Source organism: Molossus molossus, unplaced genomic scaffold, assembly GCF_014108415.1.
Source record: "Molossus molossus isolate mMolMol1 unplaced genomic scaffold, mMolMol1.p scaffold_m16_p_18, whole genome shotgun sequence".
NCBI classification, from domain to species: domain Eukaryota; kingdom Metazoa; phylum Chordata; class Mammalia; order Chiroptera; family Molossidae; genus Molossus; species Molossus molossus.
Window position 1 is genome coordinate 28,654,594 of NW_023425353.1, and position 22,810 is coordinate 28,677,403.

General features: G+C 46.5%; 1 protein-coding gene across 1 annotated transcript in view; it reads right to left on the minus strand.

The window, feature by feature from the left end:
* The window catches only part of FGD5 (FYVE, RhoGEF and PH domain containing 5), a 118,318-nt gene extending 96,351 nt beyond the window's left edge, over window positions 1-21,967 (minus strand). The window contains exons 1-2 of the mRNA XM_036266686.1: window positions 21,921-21,967; window positions 10,125-12,810 (exon numbers count right to left, since the gene is read on the minus strand). Of these exons, the coding sequence (XP_036122579.1) occupies window positions 10,125-12,810; window positions 21,921-21,933 (2,699 nt within the window). The 5' untranslated portion in view covers window positions 21,934-21,967. The remainder of the gene's footprint in view (window positions 1-10,124; window positions 12,811-21,920) is intronic.
* Between the last annotated feature and the right edge of the window lie 843 nt (window positions 21,968-22,810).

The window sequence follows — 22,810 nt, forward strand, 5'->3', positions numbered from 1 at the left end:
TTCCAATAATTCAAACATTTTTTTTTATCCTAACAAAAATCCAAATCTTTTACAAAGGCCCTTGCCTACCCCCATCCCCACCCCCATCACTCTCCTATTGTGCTTCTGCACTCCATCCATACTGGCCTCTTGGCCTCTTCACAAACCCAACAAGGGCCTTTGTCTCTGCTCTTCCCACTGCCCAGAATGCCCTCCCCCTGATGATGTGTGATCATCATTCAGGTTTTACTCAAATGTTACCTCCTCAGAGAAGCCTTCCCTGACCACCCCATCTAAAGTATCCCTTCCACCAGTCACTTTCTACCACATTGCTTTTTTCTTTTTTCATAAAAGAATCATCTCGTCTCCAAAGAATGATCTCACTATTTATAATTTCTCATTTACTTATTAGTTTGTTTACTGTCTGACTCTCCCTAGAATACCAGCTCTGCCAGAGCAGGGACTTTGTCAGCTTGCTACAAAGCTCACAGAGCAGTGCCTAGCATTACTAGTAGGAACGTGATACAGATTTACTAAAGGAATGCAGGAAATACAGAGATGACCTTTCTCTTTGGCTGCATCCTGTGCATGATTTGCTAGTCCCCAATCAAAAAGGCAGGGAACAGGGAGGCCCAAATACATCCAGCACCATCCAAACTGGACTGGAACAAAGACCTCACTCCTCCTCTGGGGCTCAGCTGGTCCCGGAGACCTTCTGCTGACATGTCACCAAAGAACTCATGCAACAAGATGGTCTTCTATTAGTGAGAATTATTTTCACACCTCCCACAGGGGGAAACCCTGATTTTATGAAGGTAAAACCACATTGTGATTAACACTTAATCAGGATTCTGTCTCTGTTATAGCTCTGCAAGGAAAAAAATAGTTGGGGGCCTTAATATCACTGTAGTAAATGTTACAATAAGTGTGTTCCTGACACGATTTTCTTATTAGGGTCCTTCCCTGTAAGTTTTATTGCATTTAATTAAAAATTATTGCTAAAAGAAACAGCTGCAGATGGTCTTATTTTAAGTCAGAAAATTAAAAACTGAATATTCTCATCAGTCAATTTCAACAAGAAGCCCAGCCGCATGCATTAGGAATGTGATGGTTTTGAGATTATAATAATTTTTATGGCATTTCCAGGTCCTTTCAATGAAACTTAATGAAAGCTCTGCATGAGTTCATTTGTCAAAAACACTAATAATAGAAAGGCTCCCGGCTTACAGGCAGATACAAAGATACCAATGAGAACTACACTGGGGATGTGCCGAAAATTCAGCCACAGAGCTCTCAGCACCGATGAAATTAGTAAGCGGGAGGCTTAGATACAACTTTGCCGTATCTCCCCCACTCCACCCAAAAAATTTAGAGAGGAAGCTGTAAATCACTTTTGTTTTATGGTGATACATATATTTGTTGCTGCAGTACAAAATATTTTTGTTTTGTAAAAAACTATAAAGTCAGGTTTCATTCTCTCAGGGAATCACTTCAGCAAAATATTTACTGCATTCTGAAGATGCTAGAGGTTGGAAGGAGGGAAGGAAGCACCCTTTGCTAGATTTTGTGCTGAATTTCAGAATTTTAATGGTAGTCACCGTCCTTGGTCTGGATTGCCTGAATGATTACTTCCCCAACTTTATGGCTTGGCTTGTATCCTTTAACTTCTTTTTGTTAATCCTCGCCCAAGGATATTCTTCCACAGATTTTTAGAAAGAGTGGGAGAGAGGGAAGGAGGGAGAGAGAGAGGGAGAGAAACATCGATGTGAGAGAGACACATCAATTAGTTGCCTCTTGCACAACCCTCACTGGAAGCAGGGATTGAACCTGCATTCCAGGTATGTGCCCTTGACCGGAAATTGAACCTGAGATCCTTTTGTCTGCAGGCCAATGCTCTAACCACTGAGAAAACTGGCCAAGCTAACTTCTTTTCTTAAGGACTGGTTTCTTATTATTTTTTGCTATGTCTTTTATTGGAAACCAACTCAAATCTTCTATTTATTTGGGACCAGACAGACTGTAACAGATAAATAAAAGAATGAGAAGAGAAAAGTAAAGACAGACATACGCTAGTCCTGGAGTTGACACTGGAGAACTGGGTTGCTGCGGACATTCTGGTGACAGAACTCCACTTCTCCCCTTCCACTGCTGCAGCCCTGCTTGGTCTTTATATTTTCTGTAGGGGACCATTGCAACAGCCTCTTGACTAATCTCCCTGCTTCCTATCTCTCCATCCCCTCCACTCTCCACCCTGCCAACAAGGTGTCTGCTCCATTGTGGCAGCCCCCTGCTAAAAACCTGCATGGACTCCCCACTGCCCAGGGTTATGTACTAACTCTCTGAGGCCCTTCTCGGCTAGGTCCCAACCTGCCTTCCCAACTTCATCTCACAGGCATGCACACTGAGCTCCATCTGAACACTTCACGCCCTTAATTGTCTCCAAACTCATGCACAGGCTTGTGTCTTCCTGGACTGTCTCGATCACAAACTCCTGTTCCTCTGGCAATACCCACCTCAAGTATCTCTTGGACAGACTCCACCAGAACTGTTTGGAGAGACCTACGACAAACCCTTTATCACACCAGGTTCTAATGACCTCTATCAGTCTCTCTCCCAAGTCAGACTCAAGGCCTTGAGTCCAGGGACCTTCATCCCTCTAGCACCTGGAACAGTAGGTGATGGTTAGCAGGTGCTGAACAAATGTTAGGAGAGGGAGTGAGTAAATTAGTTGAGCCAATGCAACATTCTATGGTAAGAACTAGAAATTAGAAAAAGATGGTATTTGAGTTTAGTCCTTAAGCCTTTCAACCCAATCTCCTCCATATATTCTCCATGTCTGCAGAAGATGTGAACTGGTTTTTAGACTAAAGATATCAAGGTACCTTCTGAAGCAAGATGAAATCATTTTCATTGCAGTTTTACTTGCTAAAAACCACAAGTTCCCTAAGTTTCTCTGTATGTTTGTTCTCACACCTTTCTCCTTTCCTACCTCCAGATGTTGAAATCCTACTTTTCCTTCAGTGTTCATTCAAATGCCACCCTGTCCATGAAGCCATCCCATCCCTCCTCTGGACTCCTACCTCTTTTAGCCGTAAGAATTTTCTACTTGAATTTCAGGAACCCCCTCCCCCCCTTTCCCTGACCCAGCGATGGTGCCTGGTCCACTTGGTCATCTCCCTCCTTACTTCACTCAGCACAGTTCCTTGCCCAGAACTACTCATTTCTCAAATGCTAATCATCAGTTACCCAAAATATTCAATTACCTGGATTTTCCCACTCCTTATCCTCATATGCATGCTGTATAATGTGGCCAATCCACAAACTCTTGGGCATGTAATTTGAGCTCCATTCCACCATAGAACAGCTCTGTAAAGATCCCAGGCTGGGAGAAGGGAATCCTGAAATGCTGGGCCTCGGACCTTCCATAGCTTTCTCTGGAAAGCACAAGCATTCATAAGCTACTGTTCCCAGGTGGGCTGAATCATCTGAAGCTTCCCTATTAAGCAGTAGATCCCAAACAGATGGCCTATTCCAGACCCAGAGCTCCTGGTTGCTCCACAGGCACAACTGACCACAGGAGGGCAAGAGTCTCCACTATGGCCCTGAGGGCAGGAAAGACATCTGAGTACCTCAATAGCAAGTTCCAGGAAAGCTTGTCAGTCTTCTTGATGAGTTACCAACAGAGCAACAAACCCACCTGCCATCAGAAAAGAAAGCAAAGTGTCCTTCTGTTTTTCCTTGAGCCTTTTTTATCCTCACCCGAGGACAATTTTGCCTTTATCTTCAGATAGAGTGGGAGGGAGAGAGGGAGGAAGAGAGAGAGAGAGAAACATCGACATGAGAGAGACACATCGACTGGTTGCCACTCACACAACCCCAACCAGGCTATCTATGTGCTTTTAGCAGGAACCAAACCCAGGTCTCTCTGTCCGCGGGCCAATGCTCTAATCGCTGAGCCAAACTGGCCAGGGCTTTCCTTGAGCCTTTTAGGCCAATAAGCAAAGCCAACATTTTGGTGGTAACTGTACTAGCCTGTCTCCTGCAAGGGAGACATTCGGCAGCTGTTGGATGAAGACCACCAGCTAACATTTTGCAACCACAGAAAACGGGCAGTGGAAAGGGTACTGGATTGAGGGTCAGAAAGAACTGGGTTCGAATCTTGGTTTGATTACTTACTACTTATGTGACAAAGGATAGTTTATTTATTTATTTTTAAGAATTTTTTTCTTTATTGATTTTAGAGAGAGAGGAAGGAGAGGGAGAGAGAGAGATAGAAACATCAATGAGAGAGACCATCAATTGGCCATCTCCTACATGCCCCCCACTGGGGATCGGGCCCACAACTTGGGCATGTGCCCTAACTGGGAATCAAACCGGTGACCTCTTGGTGCATGGGTCTATGCTCAACCACTGAGCCACACCGCTGGGCACAAAGGATAGTTTATATCACGACATTGGGCCTCAGTTTTCTCACCTAGAAAAGGGGGCTGGAAATTCCTAATGTGCCTAACCAATCATGAATTACAAGTGAAATAATAGCTAGAGTCACAGTCATAGAGATGGGCACTCCTGTTATTATGATTACAGAATCATAAAACCCCTGGTCTGCAGCCCTGATGACATCTCAGGTGGGCCGTTAGAGATAATACTGACACTACACCCACAGCTGAATCTAGAAAGTTCATGGTCCTGGTTATACTGATATGGTGTCCTGCAGACATGCAAAGGAACAGTCTTGAGAAAGAGAGAGAGAGAAAGAGACAAAGACACCCCCACAGTGACAGGAACCAGATTCTCTACCCATACCCTTGGACTCAAATTTAAATCCTGCATCCATCACTATGTGACCTTGATCATGTCACTTAATAACAGCTAATACTTATGATCACTTCGTTCTGTGCTGTATTAATTCATGTAGTCTTAATGATGTTATAAGAAAGATACTATTATCATACCCTTTTACAGATGAAGAAACTGAGGCAGAGAGAGGTAAATAACTTGTCTCAGGTCACACACATAGTAAGCTGTGAAGTGTAGACTGAAACCCAGGCAGCTTGGCTCACAAGTCTACATGCTTTAGCCACCATGCTCTTATAGACTCCCCCAGGCTACAGCATCCTCATCTGTAAACATAAAAAGCTGCCATACATGCATCAAAAACAATATGCATTAATGAATGGCTGGACAGAAAGAGATGAAAGTCAGTGTGGCAGTATGTTAATGGTATATCCAATCGGTTGACCATATGAACATTCACTGTAAAAACAACTTTTCTGTAAGTTTGAATGTTTTCATTATACAGTGTTGCAGAAAACTGGCATCAGAGATTTGTGCTGATGTATAATGCTGTGATTAAGATAGACTTAACATCATGCAAAACAAACAAACAAAAACCAGACACACAATTATGAGGCTTTAAATGAGACACTTAGGACAAACCAGTTTTTGTAGTGTTTTGCATCAATGGGTATTTTATAAGTAAATGCAAAGCACTAGCACTGTGGTTGTCAAAGATAGGTTCTTAATAAATAATAGTTCTTGCCCTGGTCAGTGTGCTAAGTGGTTAGAGCAATGGCCTATGCAACAAGGGGTCTCAGGTTTGATTCCTCAATCAAGGGCACATACCTGGGTTGCATGTTCAAACCCCAGCCCTGGTCAGTGCGCATGCGTGAGGCAACCAATTGATTTGTCTCTCTCACATTCATGTTTTTCTCTCTCTTTCTCTCTCTCCTCCTTCCTCCCTCCCTTCTACTCTCTCTAAAAATCAATGGAAAAAAATATCCTTGGGTGAGAATTAACAAGAAAGAAAGAAAGAAAGAAAGAAAGAAAGAAAGAAAGAAAGAAAGAAAGAAAGAAAGAAAGAAAGAAAGAAAAGAGAGAAAGAAAAAAAAGAGAGAAAGAAAGAAAAGAGAGAAAGAAAGAAAAGAGAGAAAGAAAGAAAAGAGAAAGAGAGAGGAGAGGGAAAGAAAGAGAGAGGAGAGGGAAGGAAGGAAGGAAGGAAGGAAGGAAGGAAGGAAGGAAGGAAGGAAGGAAGTTCCAGAAAGAAAGAAAGAGAGAGAGAGAGAGAGAGAGAGAGAGAGAGAGAGAGAAAGAAAGAAAGAGAGAGTTCTATCCAGAATCCAGAAAGAAAGAAAGAAAGAAAGAAAGAAAGAAAGAAAGAAAGAAAGAAAGAAAGAAAGAAAGAAAGAAAGAGAGAGAGAGTTCTATCCAGAATCCTCGTGAAACTCAAAATCACCTACTTGCACGGAATCATAAACCCCTGGTCATCAACATACATTTATTAAGCTCCTAGTACATAACCAACAACTGAGGTGCCATGGATATTCAAAGCCTAGGTTCCCCCAACCAACAGCACTGACTGAAGACATAAAATATCCTATTTGACTGAAGACATAAAATATCCTATTTTACTATTTGAAAAGTAAAAATGCTGGACTATATCTCTAGTGCTTTTTATTTTTTCCAAGAGGGTCAATTTAGGGAAAAAGAATGTTTATGGATACAATTTAAAGGATGACAAAACCGTTTTTGTATACCATGGGGAAAATGTACATAGGTAATGTGTGTCTATATAATTGTATTTTACAAGACAGAAAATTGTTAATAAGAATATTATTATAGCTCCTAAAATGTTATTATCTGTGTATACAAATCTCAGAGGAAGTAACTGCCTAGAAGAAACTTTATCATCATCATCCATTAGCCCCGCAGCTGTTGCTCTGATTTAGGGGTCCCTAAGGGCTCTCTGAATTCTATTATATATTCTGCCCTTTCTTGAAGGGAGGTACTTTTAGTGGAAAAGGACTTGGATTTAAATAACATTGAATCACACCACTTTTCAGTCCTTATGAATCCTTTGGATTATGCCAAGTAGAAAGTCTCTGTGTGGTGCCAGGATGTCTTTAACACTCTCCCTGTTTAACAAAGGGACCAAACCTCCAGCTCAGCCTTGGCAAGTAATGACCTCAAGCTAGATTTCACCTGTTATTTTCTTTTCCTTTGTATCTTATTTGTACAATTACCTTCTATTTATGGCAACTGATACTGTTTTTCCACTTCCTAACAGTGACATAAAATTTCCTTTCTAAATATTTTTTGTAAAGTAAAAATGATGTACTGTTTGAAAGACAGTAAGTAAGGGAGAATATAGGTGGGATAACAGAAATATAAAGGTGGTACAGGAAAGGTGAATGATTGAAAAATACAAATCTGCTCCAATCTTACCATTTTACAGACGAGCAAACTGTGGCCTAGCCCTTTCCAAGATCCCACAGCAAGTCAGTGACTGAGTAGGCTTTGAACTCATATCACCTGATGTATAGTCCTATGCTTTTTCAGGACTGTTGATATTTATTTGGCGTCTGCCTCTGATCCTCACACTCAAGCAAGGTATGGGGCAGGACAAGTAGCAGGAGGAGGAAGGAATTGCCTCCCCACCCTCTGGTCCCATCCAACCCAAAGCACCCCTGGGGGCTCCTGTCTCAGATCAGCAGCACCCCTCCATTGCATTCTCAAAGCTCTCATTCAGGCAAAGCAGCAGTGGGGCCCCCACCCCTTTGGCAATCCCTTGTGCCTCTCAACTTGATGTGTCTGAAACCTCCCTTGCCCAGACCTGTTCTAGCCCAAAGCAGGGATTTTTCTCCCCCTCTGTTTCCATCTGTTTCATGCAGGAAAACGGAAGAAAGCTTTGTTCACTGATTGATTTCCAAGAGGATGCGGTTCCTGCATGGGAGATTTATCCCAGTCAGTCTGGCTTTCGGCGAAATAGTATCAGAGTTGGGGACAGTGTTTTGGAAATTCAGAGTCTGATAGGATACTCAACCAAGGCCCCAGGCTGCGGCAGCATCAAATGTGAGATATGCAGGCAAAGCACCTAGCACAGTGCCTAGCACACAGTAAGCAGTCAAGATACAGTAGCATTAACATTTTCTTGGGTATTTTATTCCCTTATTGTTATGTTAGTTTGAGTGAAGGAATCTTTTTTGTTTGTTTATTTGTTTGTTGGATAAATTACAGATCAAGATAACAGGGCCTTTGCATATGGCCAAACAGCCTGTGCAATGCACAATCCCAGAGGGCACCACTGATCCAGGCTTGTACAGTATGCTGCATGCACAACCAAACTTGGCATCCCGCTGCATAATTCACTGCAAATTCCTGAAGGAGTCAGGAAATCTGAGTCCTAGCACTGATTTCTCCACTAAATTGCTGAGAGACCCTTGGCAAGTCTCTTTCCTTCTCTGTACCTCAATTTCCTCCTCTGTAACATGACCAAATGTTGGTTGAAGGTCCCCACCCACCATAAAATTCTGTGATTCTACAGAAACAGATTTCAATTTCTGAAGGGCTGTCATACAAAAGAGGAAATGGGCTCACCTGCCTGACTCAAGAGGGAAGAGCCAGCATGAGTGAGATAGGAATATTAGAGGGAAATAGCTTTTGCCTCAGTCAAAAAGAAAAACGTAATCAGAGTACCTAGCAACAGAGAAGGCAGCTCTGGGAGGTGATGAGTTCCCTGTGGCTTGAGAAATTCAAGTAGACTGTGTTAAGAGAGAAACCTGTTAGAGGTGGGAGGTTTGACCATATGCCCTTTGAGATGCTTTTCAGCATGGAGATTTTATGGTTTTAAAGCTTGGTTCTATTTTCATTAATGCTAGGAGGCACTCAGCTAGGGTTAGGTCTCATCAAACCCTGCTGATAACCATTAATGCAATGACCTTGTCACCTCTGCCCCTTTCTCCCTCTAAGAGTTTCCACACATGCACATTCTCCAAACTAAACTTGGTCCCTCCAACAGTGTTGGTGTTTACCTCTGCTCCAGCAAACAAACCTTTTCATCCTAGAAAGAACTAATTAATAACAGCCTTGCCGGGCACAGGGTAGGGAGAAGACAGAGCCAGGGTGGGGAACCATGTAAAAAACTCAAGAGAATAAACCATACAAACACTTCTAGCATCTATACTCCAGCGACAGCTAATGCTAATTGCAAATCATGCTTATCTATTCATTACTGCAAGTCCCCTAGGAAGTTCTAGTAGCAACAGCTGTGTGGGACTGGGCTAAGTTAGTGCACACAAGAGGAAAGAATCAGGATTTTCTTTAAAAATTACAACCGCCCTGGCCGGTTTGGCTCAGCGGTTACAGTAACGGCCTGTGGACCAGAGAGTCCCGGGTTTGGTGCCTGCTAAGGGCACGTATTTCAGTTGCAGTTTGTCCCCAGACCCAGTTGGGGTTGTGTAGGTGGCAACCATCTCTCTCACATTGATGTTTCCCCGCCCCCCCACTCTATCTGAAGATAAATGCAAAAATGTCCTCTGGTGAGTATAAAAAAAAAAAAAAATTAAAAATTGCAACCATTTTGGCTTTTCATTAATTTAGATCAGGTACCCCCAAAAGGGTATAACTGGTTGAGATTTCATTGCATCGTCTTTAAGTTGTATCCATAATGTACAAGGAACAGCAAGATTTGGCAATTATCTACTTAGGATGATCAATAGGGGCATTCAGTCAGTCTTGGGAAGGTGGGGTCAGAACCCCCACCCCCACCCCATTTCAGTATTTCACTCTTGCTTCCACAGTGAATGATTAAAAAAAAAAAAAAAATCAGGTTGGATGTACTACTTAAAGACTTCTATTCAGAAATTTAGCTCAGGGCACCATTGGCTTTATAAACAAATTAAATAAATTATCTTTTCTAGTTCCCTTCAATAGAGTGTATATTTACACAATAAAAAGGTATCAATCTCAATTTAGGGTATTTTCCTGATGGTGAAAGATATTTAGTTTGGCAAGATTCCAGAACCTTCTCTTTGGTGATTTTCCCAGAGAGGAGTAGCAAAGCCATCTACCTAGATGAGAAATGTCCCACAAATAATGCAAACACACATGCTCACATTTGTACTGAACTTAGCATTTTAGATGATACTTTCACACAGATTATCTATTCTGATCTTCTCAAACACTCTGCCATGAGGTAGCATGAATCCAATTTCACAGATGATGTAACTGAGGCTCAGAGAGGTCAAGCCACTCATCTTGAGTCACACAGCTATAAAGAAATAGAGCCCTCTCTGTCCCCTACATCTAAGCTTGCCTCTTGAACAGTTATACTTGCTAAACAACAAAGAAAACTAATTTCACAGTACCTTTCTGCTTCCTGGTCTGCATTCTGCTGCTTGCTCTCAAAGGTGTTGAAGCTGCTCATGTCCACATAGCCATCATTTTCGTTTGCTGTAGACAGGGCTCTGCTCTGATCTTCAAACAGCTTCGTAAATGTCCCAGCCCTTGCAGGCCTCCGGGGTGGAATCTGAATATTCTCATAGTCGGAGTTCATGGCTGGAATGTTCTCATAGTCCGAAGTGTCAGCATTGGGGAATGAGATGGACCGGGGCTTGGTCAGGGGTAAGGGCAGAAAGGGGGGCCGGGAACGGTCTTCAAAGGACTCCACTCGGGACACCGTCCTGCTGAAGGGGACACCTTTCCTCTTGCCATCCCTGTAGAAGATGAGGGAGGAAGGTGATTCAGAAGCCCGGAGCTTGCCAGTCCGGGCCTTCAGCTGAGGGGAGTTACTGAGGCTCCTGCGGTCAATTTCCAGAAGCCGGGAAGGCCCATGGTAGCTGGATTCTGAAGAGGATCTGGAAGAAGACACGTTGACATCCACATGCACTTTATTCTCGGTCTTCTTCTTAAATGTCAGCGCCAGAAACCGCTTAAAGGAAGACTTCTTCTTCTTGCTGTGCTTATCTGGAAGCTCGCTGTCAATCAGGAGTGAGGGAGAGCTCTTTGTGATGGGCTTCTTGGTGATGCAGGCCAAGTCGAAAGGTGGTGGGATATCGACCACAGAGGATGGTGTTGAAGTGCCACTGGATGGAAGGTGGTTCCTCTGGGAAAAACTCCCTGAGGAGCCAATCACACAGGACAGAGAGAGGTTGTCATCTTTCCTTTTGATTCGATGGTCATCTAAGCCAGATGCCTCTGGCTCCCGGTACACAGAGACTGGGATCTCTCGGCCTTCCACTGAGAATGAACGAGGGTATAGAGTGAAGGCTCTGGGCTTTGCTGGTAAGGCCCTGCTGGCTTCCGGTGGCTTTCCCTCCAATGACAGAACCATCTTCCTTGCCTCTTCAGGGGCATTTCCAATGCCAATGGCTGACGATGAGACAGTTTCTGGTCCAGTTTCTTCTGGTACAGTTTCTGGGACATAGCCAGCCACCTTCCCAGAGTGGGGCCTGACCCTTGAGATGAGGTTCTTCCTGTCAATGAGGATGAGGCCGCCCTCAGCATCAGAGTTCACTTCTTCTTTTGAGCCATAACCACTTAGGGCATCTGATGCAGCCTGTGTCTCAGGTTTTTCTCCCTCTCCAGGGTCAGTCCCACACACCAAGTCAGCTCCCATCTCATAGGGGTTGGTAAGGGCGTCGTCTGTGGCATCCTCATCCTCTGGCAAGACCACCACATCAGGGAGAGAGAGGCCCTCTCCAGTGCCATCCTGCAGGGAGCCACATGGGCCACATAAAGTTCCAGCCTCCGAGTCCTGGTCTGCATGTTCTCCCAACTTTGCTTCCTGCTCTGACTCTAAGCCTTTCGCTGACTCAGAAAAAGAAGAGTAGCTTTCACTACAGAAAGAAGTGCTCTCTGTAGGGAAGAACTCATAGGGACTTCCTGAGAGTGAAGTCACAAAGTCATCCATACAGTCATTTTCAAAAGGAATAATCTGGCAGCTCTCCTCAGCAGGTTCCTCCTGCACGGAGTCCTCACCTTCTGGAGCATCCTCTCTCTCCTCTTGGGTGACTGCTGCCATTTCTTCTTGGTCAGTTTTCTCTTCTTGGTCGGGTGGTTCATCCTGGTCATCCTGGATGCCACTGCCAGTGGCCTCTTCACACTCTCCCTCAGAGATGTCAGGGCTGTCTGCGACTATCTTCGCCTCCTGGATTCCTGTGGCCAATCCCTCATTCTCCAGGGGTTCCTCACTGGTGTCTTGAGCACCTTCCTCAGTGGGCTTGTCAGAATCCACATATTCGTCTGTCGCCCCTGGTTCTGTGTTGGCATAGCCTTCCTTATCAGCCTCCTCTGCCTCCCTGGGTGTCTCAGGAAGCCCAGGCTCCTTGCCAGGTACTTCTGAACCCTCTAAATAGACTTGAGTTAGAATGATATCGCTCGGAAAGACGGCCTCTCCATCCCAAGGGCCCCTGTCCTCCAAGTTGTACACATTGTGTTCTTCCACCAGCTTCTCTTCCTCCTCACTTGTGAACTTCTGCTCCTCTGCCCCTGGGTCTTGGGGACAGTCATCAGCTTCCACGTTCTCAGGAATGGGGGCTACACCTTCTTCAGCCTCTCCACTCAGTTCCACTTCGGCTGGGGCTGCCACTTCCTCAGCCACTTCCTCAGCAGCTCCCTCCTCCTCACTTCCCTCCTGGGATTCCTCTTTCCCAGTGGCATCTGGAGGCACTATGACTGCATTCTCCATAGAGTCCCCATCCCTGGGTTCATCCTCTCTTGGCAGAGCCCTGGGGACCACGATGTAATCCTCACTGGCCTCGGCCTTGGAGCACTCCAGGTTGGACTGTTGCTCTTCATAAAGCCCCCTATCTACGCAGAGCAGCTTCCCATTGCTGCATTTGTTCAAGCTGTTGATCATGTACACACTGGCTCTCCACTCACTGGGGGTATCCAGCCTGGGCTTAGGAGCGATGGGGGGTTTTGGCCCCCTTGACATGGAGTTGGGACTGTGAAGACTGTCAGGCCTGGGTAAGGAAGGGAATTTGGGTGCCGTTACTGGTGTGAGGGGACTGGCAGTGTTTGGCTTGGGAGCAACTGGTGGTTTTGGTGAATCTAAAGGACGAAATAGAGAAAAGAAGGGGAGACAAAAAGTAGTTACCTTTATTTCCACTCCCACTTATCATTTTTGAGAGAACACTGAAGATGGTTTCCCAACAACCCATGTGAACCCAATCTACTATGTTTTGTCTTGGGTTTATGCCTTTACTATCATCTTTAAAATCTCGACCTTCCATTAAAGATTTATTCTGTAAACAAAGTGACTAGACCTTTCTTCCACATACAGTCCAGCTAACAAAACCCAACTGAAACATCTGTATTCCTCAAATAAAGGTGTGCAGATCATTGCACTTATTCATTCAACAACTATTTATTAAACACTTTCTATGTGTCATGTACCCAGGAGACAATGTTGAACTTGACAGTCACCATTTCTGCTGCCCTCATAGAGCTTACATTCATTGTACAGTTAATTCATTGGATACCTGCATCTATTCATATAGCACTGTAGACAGTACAGTCCTCTAGGGTCAAGAAGAGAAGGACAATTCTGCTGACTACTCACAGTTGAGTTAGGGAGACAAGACTAACAGAACAATTGGAGAACAGAGCTGTACACTCTTGGAATATTACACCGAGTAGCCATTATCTCATTTTCTCAAGAATGACACATCAAAATCTTGTGACAGTGATGTATGATTTTCCTGAGGATCACCTCTGTATTCTACATGGTGTACACTGGTGTCCAGCTAAGTGCCCTGCATCCAAATTTTATGGCATCCAAATTTCATGGGAGAAATGGTATGGTATTTTACAACATGGATGTTTGCAAAAGGCCCCTTCCCTTATGGATGGTGAGGCTCTATTAATCCCAGCAGAAGAAAAGATGTGGTACAAACTGTACATGAAACAGAAGTTTGAGAAGCAAGAGTTGCTTTGGCCAGGGAGGAGAAATTTCAGCTAAAATTTGCAGGATGGGAGGGACCTGGATAAGTAGAGGGTGAAGGGAGTAGTCACCCACTTCCAAGTTCAGCATCTCTCTCCTACCACAAGCCAATCCACGCCTCCATGCCTCCTACCTGAACCTCTGAGCCCCTGGGCACACTTCAGTCAAAGTGAGAAAAGCAGATTGCCAGGAATGTAACTCCATCAAAATCCATCAAATCAAAAGTGCTGCCTTGCCCTGGCCAGTTTGGCTCAGTGGTTAGAGCGTCGGCCTGCGGACCAAAGAGTCCCGGGTTTGCTTTAGGCTAAAGGCACGTACCTCACCTCGGTTGCAGTTTGTCCCTGGCCCCAGCTGGGGTCATGCAGGTGGCAACCAATTGATGTGTCTCTCTCACATCGATGTTTCTCTCTCTCTCCCCCTTCACTCTGTCTGAAGATAAATGTAAAAATATCCTCGGGTGAGGATTAAAAAAAAGTGCTGCCTGGCCCTGGCTGGTTTGGCTCAGTGTTTAGAGCTTTGGCCTGCAGACCAATGAGTCGCGAGTTTGATTCTGGTCAAGGGCATGTATCTTGGTTGCAGTTTGTCCCCAGCCCTGGTTAGAGTGGTGCAGGAGGCAAACAGTCGATGTGTTCCTCTCATGTCGATGTTTCTCTCTCTCTTCCTCTCTCTCCCTCCCTACCACTCTATCTGAAGACAAATAGAAAAAAAGTGTCCTCAGGTAAAGATTAAAAATAAAAAAGTGCTGCCTGGCTCCCCACTGTCCATGGATAAGAATGTATAAGTCTCGCTTCAGCCCTGTCTCACCTCCCAGTTCCATCCCCACTAAGGCCTGGGTTTGACACAGAGCAGCCTCAGAATGCCAGCCTGGCTTGTGACTGAAAGAAGGTAGAGCAGAGGGCCTGGAGGTCTGTCAGCAAACTCTTCTCCTCCCCATGCATTTGACTCCCAGATAATCCTTGAAGCACCTAACCCCAGCTGAATTTAATCCAGGGCTGTCCAACAGAAATATAATGTAAACCACATTTATATTCACATTATGTAATTTTTAATTTTCTCATAGCCACATTGAAAAGTGAAATTAGTTTTAGTAATATAGTTGTTTGAACTCAATATATCCAAAATATTATTTTGAATACCATCATATAATCAGTGAATCATGTTTGGCTCAACATGTAATCAATATACAAAATTTAACATTTAACAATAAATATGTTTTAAAATATATATACACAAAATTTATTAATGAGATATTTGACATTCTTTTTTGAACTAAGTGTATTTTACATTACAGAATGTCACAATTCATACTAGACACATTTCAAGTGCTCAATAGCTACATGTGGCTGGTGGCTAGGTCTTGGTCAGCACAGCTCTGACTTGAGACATCTCCATGGGACTGTCCCATTGGTACCTCAATTTCAAGATGTCTGAAGCCAAGGTCATATCATCTCCTCAAACTGGCAGGACTATGTTAAATTCAGCTGAGGCTCCAAAGGAAAAAAAGAAAAGGCCTGGAGTAGTAATAATACAGGATTACAAAGCCCAAGCAGTCTGTTCCTAAAAGGGTTTCATTTCAGAGCCTCATTACTTGTACTTGCATATACATCTAGTGAACTTGGTTGTCTGGTTTCCCAATGCACAGCTAATTAGAAGGGAAAGGGGGAGAAAGTTAGAGCAAGAACACTGCTATAAGATTTGGTAGTTAAGAGCAGGAAAGAGAGAAAAGAGTCACAGCTGTCCAAGTACCCACTGTTAACATACCCAAAGCATCAACCTCCTAACCTACAACTACATTCATTTGCATCAATACCCAGGCCTTCCACTGACATCCAGATAATAACCCAGACTCTTCAAGTGTAATATGTGACTTCCCAACTCCTTGTTTCCATAAGCAATCAAGTTGATCTTCATTTAAAAAATATCTGGCCCTGGCCGGTTTGGGTCAGCGGTTAGAGCATCGGCCTGTGGTCCAGAGAGACCTGGGTTTGGTTCCCGCTAAGGGCACATACCTCGGTTGCAGTTTGTCTCTGGCCCTGGCTGGTCGTGTGGGTGGCAGCCACTTGATGTGTCCCTTTCACATCAATGTCTCTCTCTCAATGTCTCTCTCTCTCTCTCTCCTTCCCTCCCTCCCACTCTATCTGAACAAAAAATGGAAAAATGTCCTCGGGTAAGGATAAACAAATAAATAAATAAAATAAATCTGTTCACACCCGGCCGGTGTGGCTCAGTGGTTGAGCTTTGACCCATGCACCAAGAGGTCACCAGTTCAATTCCCAGTCAGGGCACATGCTCAGGTTGTGGGCCAAATCCCCAGTGGAGGGCATGCAGGAGGCAGCCAATCGTTGTTCTCTCTCATCATTGTTTCTATCTCTCTCTCCCTTTCCCTTCCTCTCTTCCTAAAATCAATAAAGAAAAATATATATAAAAAAAAATCTGTTCACATTAGAAAAAACAATAACAACACAAATTTGGAGCTTAAACAGCTAAGCTCAATGTAGAGTAACAGAGTAAGCCTTTGTAGCCTGGTGATCTGGGTTCAAAACCTGACTTTGCCACTTACAAGCTATGAAACTGAGCTTCAATCCCTTCATCTATAGAATGAGTACAACAGTAGCACCTGCTTTCAAAGGGTTGTTGTGAAGATTAAAAGATATATATTAAAAGTGCTTAGTAGCAGTAATTCACATAAGGGTACTCAATAAACAGTAGTTATTATTGTTCTAAAATAATAAGTAATTACCTACCCCATATCTTCCCCTGGTATAAGTCTTGCTCTATACCATTATACAGTATTATGTCATATTAGCTTCATGCTCTCATCATCAAGTGTTAGGTGTTGGCATGAAATTATTCTTTGGGGGTGGGGACTCTCATTTCTCATCCTTAACAGGTGGTATTTCACATGAGCACCATGAGACCTGTCAGAAAGGCTATGAAAAACGACCGTCACCTTGGTTGCATTGCCCCCACCCCCACCCCATCCTTCATCCAATCAAGCTATTGATCTGTGGGCGCCGTCTCCTCAAGAAAGGTTACAGTGGGCGTCTGAGGCGTGATCCTGCAAGAAAATGCCTTCCCCATAAAGCCCCTAGGAATGACAAGTATGCAGCACCCATGCCCTGCTTCCAGCTCTGAGATCAAAGGATGCCAGAACCAGAAAGGTCTTGTCTGACCCCTCATTGAAAGACGAGGAAACTGAGGCACAGAGAGGGCAGGTAACCGGCATAAAGTTACTCAACAAATCTGGAGCAGGGCCCAGATGAAATGTGGGTTTCCTGCTGCAGTCACTGGAACCTTTGCCTTGACCCTTTTGTTGCTGAGCATTTCCTCTAGAGGGGAGAATCAGGGCTCCCAGCTTCTAATGAGGCAGAGAACAGAAAAAAAGCAGAGAAATTGAGGCCAAAGAGACTAGGAACAGTCTAGAAATTTACATAAGGCTGAGTCCAGAGCTCAGAAATACTAACTGACTACAAGGTGGATGACTTTCATTTGCTCCCATCCAATTTCCTGTCATCTAATTCCATTAAACATTTACTAAGCACCTACTATATGCTGGGTACTCACCTAGAATCTTTGGATACATCAATAAACAAAACAAAGACCCTGTCTTTTGCATACCTTATCTTCTAATGGTGGGATATATGCAAATAAAGAGTATCTCACATATTTTATGTTAGATGATCATAAAGTCTATGGAAAAAGATTAGGAGTTGAGGGTTTTTGCAATTTTAAATACAATGACCAGGATGGGTCTCACCAAGAAGACATTATAGTAAAGACATGAAAGAGGTGAGGGAAGCCAGGACTCACCTGACATGTTCAAAGAGGCCAGAGTTGCTGGAGGAGAGTGAACAAGAGAGCAATAGAAGCAGGAAATGAGGTGAGAGGGGCCATGGGAAGGGTGTAGATTATGAAGGGCCTTGAGAGGATAAAGGACATGCTCACTCCAGCTAATGTGCTGAAATAAATAGAGGTAGTGAGGATGGATGCAGGGAGACCCGTGAGAAGGCTTCTGCAATAATCCAGGCAAGAGATGATGGAGGTTTGAAACAAGTTGGTAGCAGTGGGAGTGGTCAAAAAAAGTCAGATTCCAAATAGGAAGATATGGTTGGCTGAATATGCTGACAATCTGGATATGGGATGTAAGAGTAAAAGAGAAGTCAAGGACAACACCAAGGTTTTGAGTTGGAGCAACTGGAAATGCGAAGCCTGCATGTGCTAGGGAGGGAGATCAGAATTTCAGATTGCACATGTTAGATCCAAGTTACCTTTCACACACACCATGGTGGAGATGTCAACTGGGTCCTTGGGTATTCCAGTCTGGGTTCTGGGAGAGGTCTGGCCATTAGTGATGGAAGTCAAGGCATGAACCTGGTAAGATCACCAAGTGAAGGAGTTTGGACTGAGCAAAGAGCAGGACCAAGGAGGGAGAAAGGAGCCAGCAAAGATTACTGAGAAGGGAGCAAAGAAAATGAAGGGACTGTAAAGGCTTTCAGCTCTGCTCCCTCTCTGCCTCCCTCACAAAAAGAAACTAGATAGAGCCCCTGCCCTTGGTGCAAAGTTATCTGGGTCTCAGACCCTGCTTTGCCTGGAGAACGCTCAGGGAAGAGGTAGCGCTGGGGCGCACGTTGAAGGACAGGGAGGATTTCACAATTGAAAAGGGGTTGAGTATTCCAGGCAAAGGGAATAGAGTGTGAAGAGACCCAGACTCAGATGCAAAGCCCTTTGGGAGTATGGTAAAGAGTCCAGTTTGGCTGAGCTTGAGTATGGCGGGGGTAGGAGAATTAGGGGATAAATCAGAGCTGAGGGTTCCTCCTCTGGGTTAAACTTAACTTTCTGACTGCCTAAAGCACAGCATGGATGGAGCTGGTGAACTTCTGCTGTCTCCTGACTCCTTCTGGCTGCTGCATGAATCTTCTTTCTCCCTGTATCACAGCCTGGGGGTTACGACCCCCTTAGCCTGAGTTATCAATGCCCAGGACCTCCTGGCAGTTTGCTCTGCCTGAGAATGACTTGAATACCCTTCAAGCCAAGATGCCAAGAGTTAACTGGGGGTAGGGGAACCACAGTGACAGGAGGAAGAGGTTTTTAACAGCTTCTGGTGATAGAAATCATCCCCAGCCAGCCCCCAATACATTTATATTTTTTTCTCTGTTTTAATTAAATATCTGTCACTCACACATTCATGCTTACTGCTCCCTTGTCAGCTATGTAGAGGTTCAATTAGAAGGGGTATTGGAAGGAGCACTGGACTGGGAGTTGAGCTCTGATCTCCACTCCTGGCTCTGCCCTTAATTGGAGGTGTGACCTTGGACAAGTCTCTTCTCCTCCCTGAGCCTCAGTTTCCCCAACTGTAGAATGAGGAAACTGCACCAGTCAGTAAGTGCCTTCTGCTCTGGCTGACTACAGCCTATTGAACTCATGGCTCTTTTTATGATGTCCCCTGACATCCCTGTTTTTAGTCCCTGAGCCTGTTTCAACTGCAGTTCACTATACTCCCCCTGGAACTCTCATAACCATATGTTCCAAGAGTAATTATCTTCCAATTTCACCTTCCAATTGCATCTTAATTTAACTTTCATTCCTGGGTGCCTGCTGGAATGTCCACGCCAAGCCTGATGATTTCTAATTAAGCTGCTGTTAAGCTAGTCCAGTGATCCACGACAGGGCTTTTACTGGGAAGACATCATGGGATAGAGATGGAAGAGAATGGACCTTAGGCTCAGATATACCTGGACTTCAATCCCAGCTCTGCCATATATCAGCTGATGATCTTGGGCACAATATTTTGCCTCTCTGAGCCTCAGTTTCTTTCTTGGTAACAAGGAAGAAATACCCCCTTTTTTCTTAAGGCTGTTGAGAAGTTCAGGAGAAATAACAGACATAAGATGACTAATAAAGTCAACTGGCAAACGTTTGCTGTGTACCTACTATGTGTTAGGCACTAGATTAGACGAGATCGGGCGCGTTCAGGGTGGTATGGCCGTAGATGGTTAGGCACTAGATTAAAAAGAAAGTTCTCAAGCAGGACAGAGTGTGTTTCAATCTTATCTTGGCTCTGCATTAAGTCAGTGACTATTAAATCCCTGTAGCTCAGTTTTCCCATCTATAAAATGAAGAGAGCAAGAGTACTCACCTTGCCAGGTCAGTGTGAAAACCAAACTGACATAACTAAAACACTTTAAGCAGTACCTGATTCACAGGAAGTAAGTACCCAATAAATATTAGGTGGTATTTTATTGGTCACTTATAATGTGACGGACACCATTCCAGGCACCTTACATGCTTTATTTTATTGAATCATGAGAACTCAGTGACTAAGATCTTATCTCCATTTTTCAGATGAAGAAACTAGGGTACAGAGAGGTTAAGCTGCTCAGGGTCATAAAATTAAGTATATGGTGGTTGTGAGATTCAGTCCCATGGAGTCTGTAAACCATTATGCTACATGGCACACAAAAATCATTATGTGAGGTTTCCACCATTGCCTTCACACAGAAAAAGGAACCAGGTTTATGCTGGAGACAAATTACAGGATGGCTGAACCCAACAGTGGCAACTGCTAAGATTTACTAGGACCAAACAAGCCCCTCAGTTTATTCCAGCTCACTCCATCCTTCCGATTCTCAGAGAAGGGAGGGCTTGCCCGAGCCTCATGCAGGGAAATGTGGGAAAACTGGAACCGCTCTCACCATTGTTTTAAAACAAGTTTTATTAGGAGAGTAGGAAAAGCTAGCCTGGCTCTGACCAGGCTGTGCCAGAACAGGCAGGAGGCGACCTTCTTCCTCCGAGGAGTGGCTGGGTGGGCACTGGGACCCTTCTCCAGTCCCACAAAGTGGTACCCCTACTCCTACCTCTCCCTGACATCCTGTGCCCCACACTCTAACTCGCAGGTGTCCACTTGCTCAGCAACAACTGGGCCTGGACACAGGGAGGCCGCTACCACACTGCTAAGTCCCCAAGTGGCTCCTTTTTTCAGGTCAGTCCAGCCAATGTCTCCTCTCTGCACTTCGCTCCTAAGACAATGACTTTTTTCATTTAAAATGTTTTAAAAAGGAAAAACCCACCACACACACACACACACACACACACACACACACACCGCCACAGCAGCAGGATATGGTTCTAAGACAGCCAAAATGGTGGCTTCCTGTTTCTTTAGGGATGTCTGTTTTGGAGTATGGCTTCAGACAAGGGTGTTGGTTGGGGAGCGAGGCCTTTTGCTGAATTCTAAGACGCTGGGAGGAAAAGGAGCGACCATCTCTCCTTAGCGGGAGGATGAAGCAAGTTAGCTGGGACTGTTCCCTGGCCAACTCCCGTCTTTGAAGGAACTTTCTGCCTTCCCTGGGGATGGAGTCAGGAATCCCGGGAACTGGGCTCCAGGCGCCGCCCATCTCGGAGTCTCAGTCGCACAATCTGTTAAATGGCATTCCTCTGGAGAGGTCGCTACCATTCACTGGGAAACGCTCCCTGGTCTGCGCGGAACCCCTGAGCCGCCGCCGACGCGCAGGCAGAGACGGAGGGGCGGGCGGGGACGCCTGGAGCGCGGCTCAGCCAGACGGGCAGTGCCCCCGGGCGTTCGGTCCCCTGCGGGAGGCACCAAGAGCGCCCAGGCCGGGGCGCTGCCAGGGAGGGGGCGCTGCGCGCGGGGGTGCGGGGATTTAGGGCTGTTCGGTCCTGTCCGGAGAGTCAGCTCCGAGTCTCCGGGTCTGGGAACAGAGCAGCTTGCGCCGCCAAGTGATGAAGGACCAGGGATAACCCCGGTGTGGGGCGCAGCACGGACGGATCCCGCGTGGCAGGAGGAGTCCCTGAGGGGCCAGCGAGGGCCTGGCGGGGACCTCGAGGAGCGGGATGAGGGTGTAGGGGCGCAGTCAAGTTGCCTCTGCCAAGGGGGCGTCTTTCTTCGCTGCCGAGGGCACCCCGTTCTGGGGGCCGCCTTAGAAGTGGGATGAGGGCATACATGGCCAGGGTGAGGCCTCGCCGAGGCTAAGGGGGCGTCCCTGAGGCGGGGCGACTCGGACAGGGGCCCCAGATGATTCTCAGCCTCCTCGGGGGAGACTCCGGACCCGCCCATATCTCGACCGAAGCCAGGCAGAGTAGGAAGGTCGGGGGATTCTCGGCCGTCGCTCCAGGCGCCCCGCGGGCTTCAACTTGGAGCTCCCGGCCGGGGCCCCCTCTCGCGCGGCCCTCCGCGCCCGCGGTCCGCGAAGCCTCCTACCTGCTCTGTTCATCTTCCAGCGCGAGGAGCCCGGGGCCGCCCGTCGGTCCGTCAGTCGGTCGAGCGCGAGTCCGCGTGCCGCCTCACTCCATCGCCTCCCAGCCGGTCCCGCACCCCCTGGCGCCCGCCCCGCCCCCCCGCGCGCGCCGGACTCCCTGAGGGGCGCAGGGCCAGTGGGGGCGCGGGGCGCGGAGCCTCCAGGGTTGGGCGCGGCCGGGGAGGGGGCGCGAGCGCAGGGCGCGCGAGGCGGCAGCCGGGACAGCACTCGGCGTCGCCTCAGCGCGGGGCGCTGGGCAAGTGGGGGCGCGGGGCTCGAGCCTCCGGGGCTGGGCGGGGCCGCGCGGGCTGGGCGGGGAGGGGGCGCTAGCGCGCCGCGTGGGGGGCGGTGGCCCTAGCAGCGCGCGGCGTCGCGTCCGCTCCGGGCTCCGGGCTCCGGGCTCCTCGCCGGGCGCGCTGCGCTCCAGCCGCGGCGCCTCTGCCGGCGCTGCTGCCGCCGCCGCCGCGCCTCCGCCCCCTCCTAGACGTTTCCTCCCGCTCTCGAAGAGGAAGGCTTTTTTTTTTCCCTTTCTGCTCTGTCAGGGATCGAGGGAGCCGAGGGGCGAGGCGTCCCCGTGCACATTTAAAGGGACCGTGGCCATGGGGACTCGGGAAGCCGCGTGAGGTTCAAGGGACTAGCATCGGGGTGGGGGGAAGCCGGCGAGTTGGTCTTCTGGGGACTTCCTCGTCCCTTTGCCAAACGGACCGTCCATCTTTATTTTCATTTTCACGGACTTTCATTCAGTCCTGCGCCAGACGCTGTGTTGAATGCCCAACAAGACAGCCCCAAATTCTTGCCCTCATGGAGCTTAGATGGGAGACACGAGACAGATAAGCAGTGAATATCATTTCAG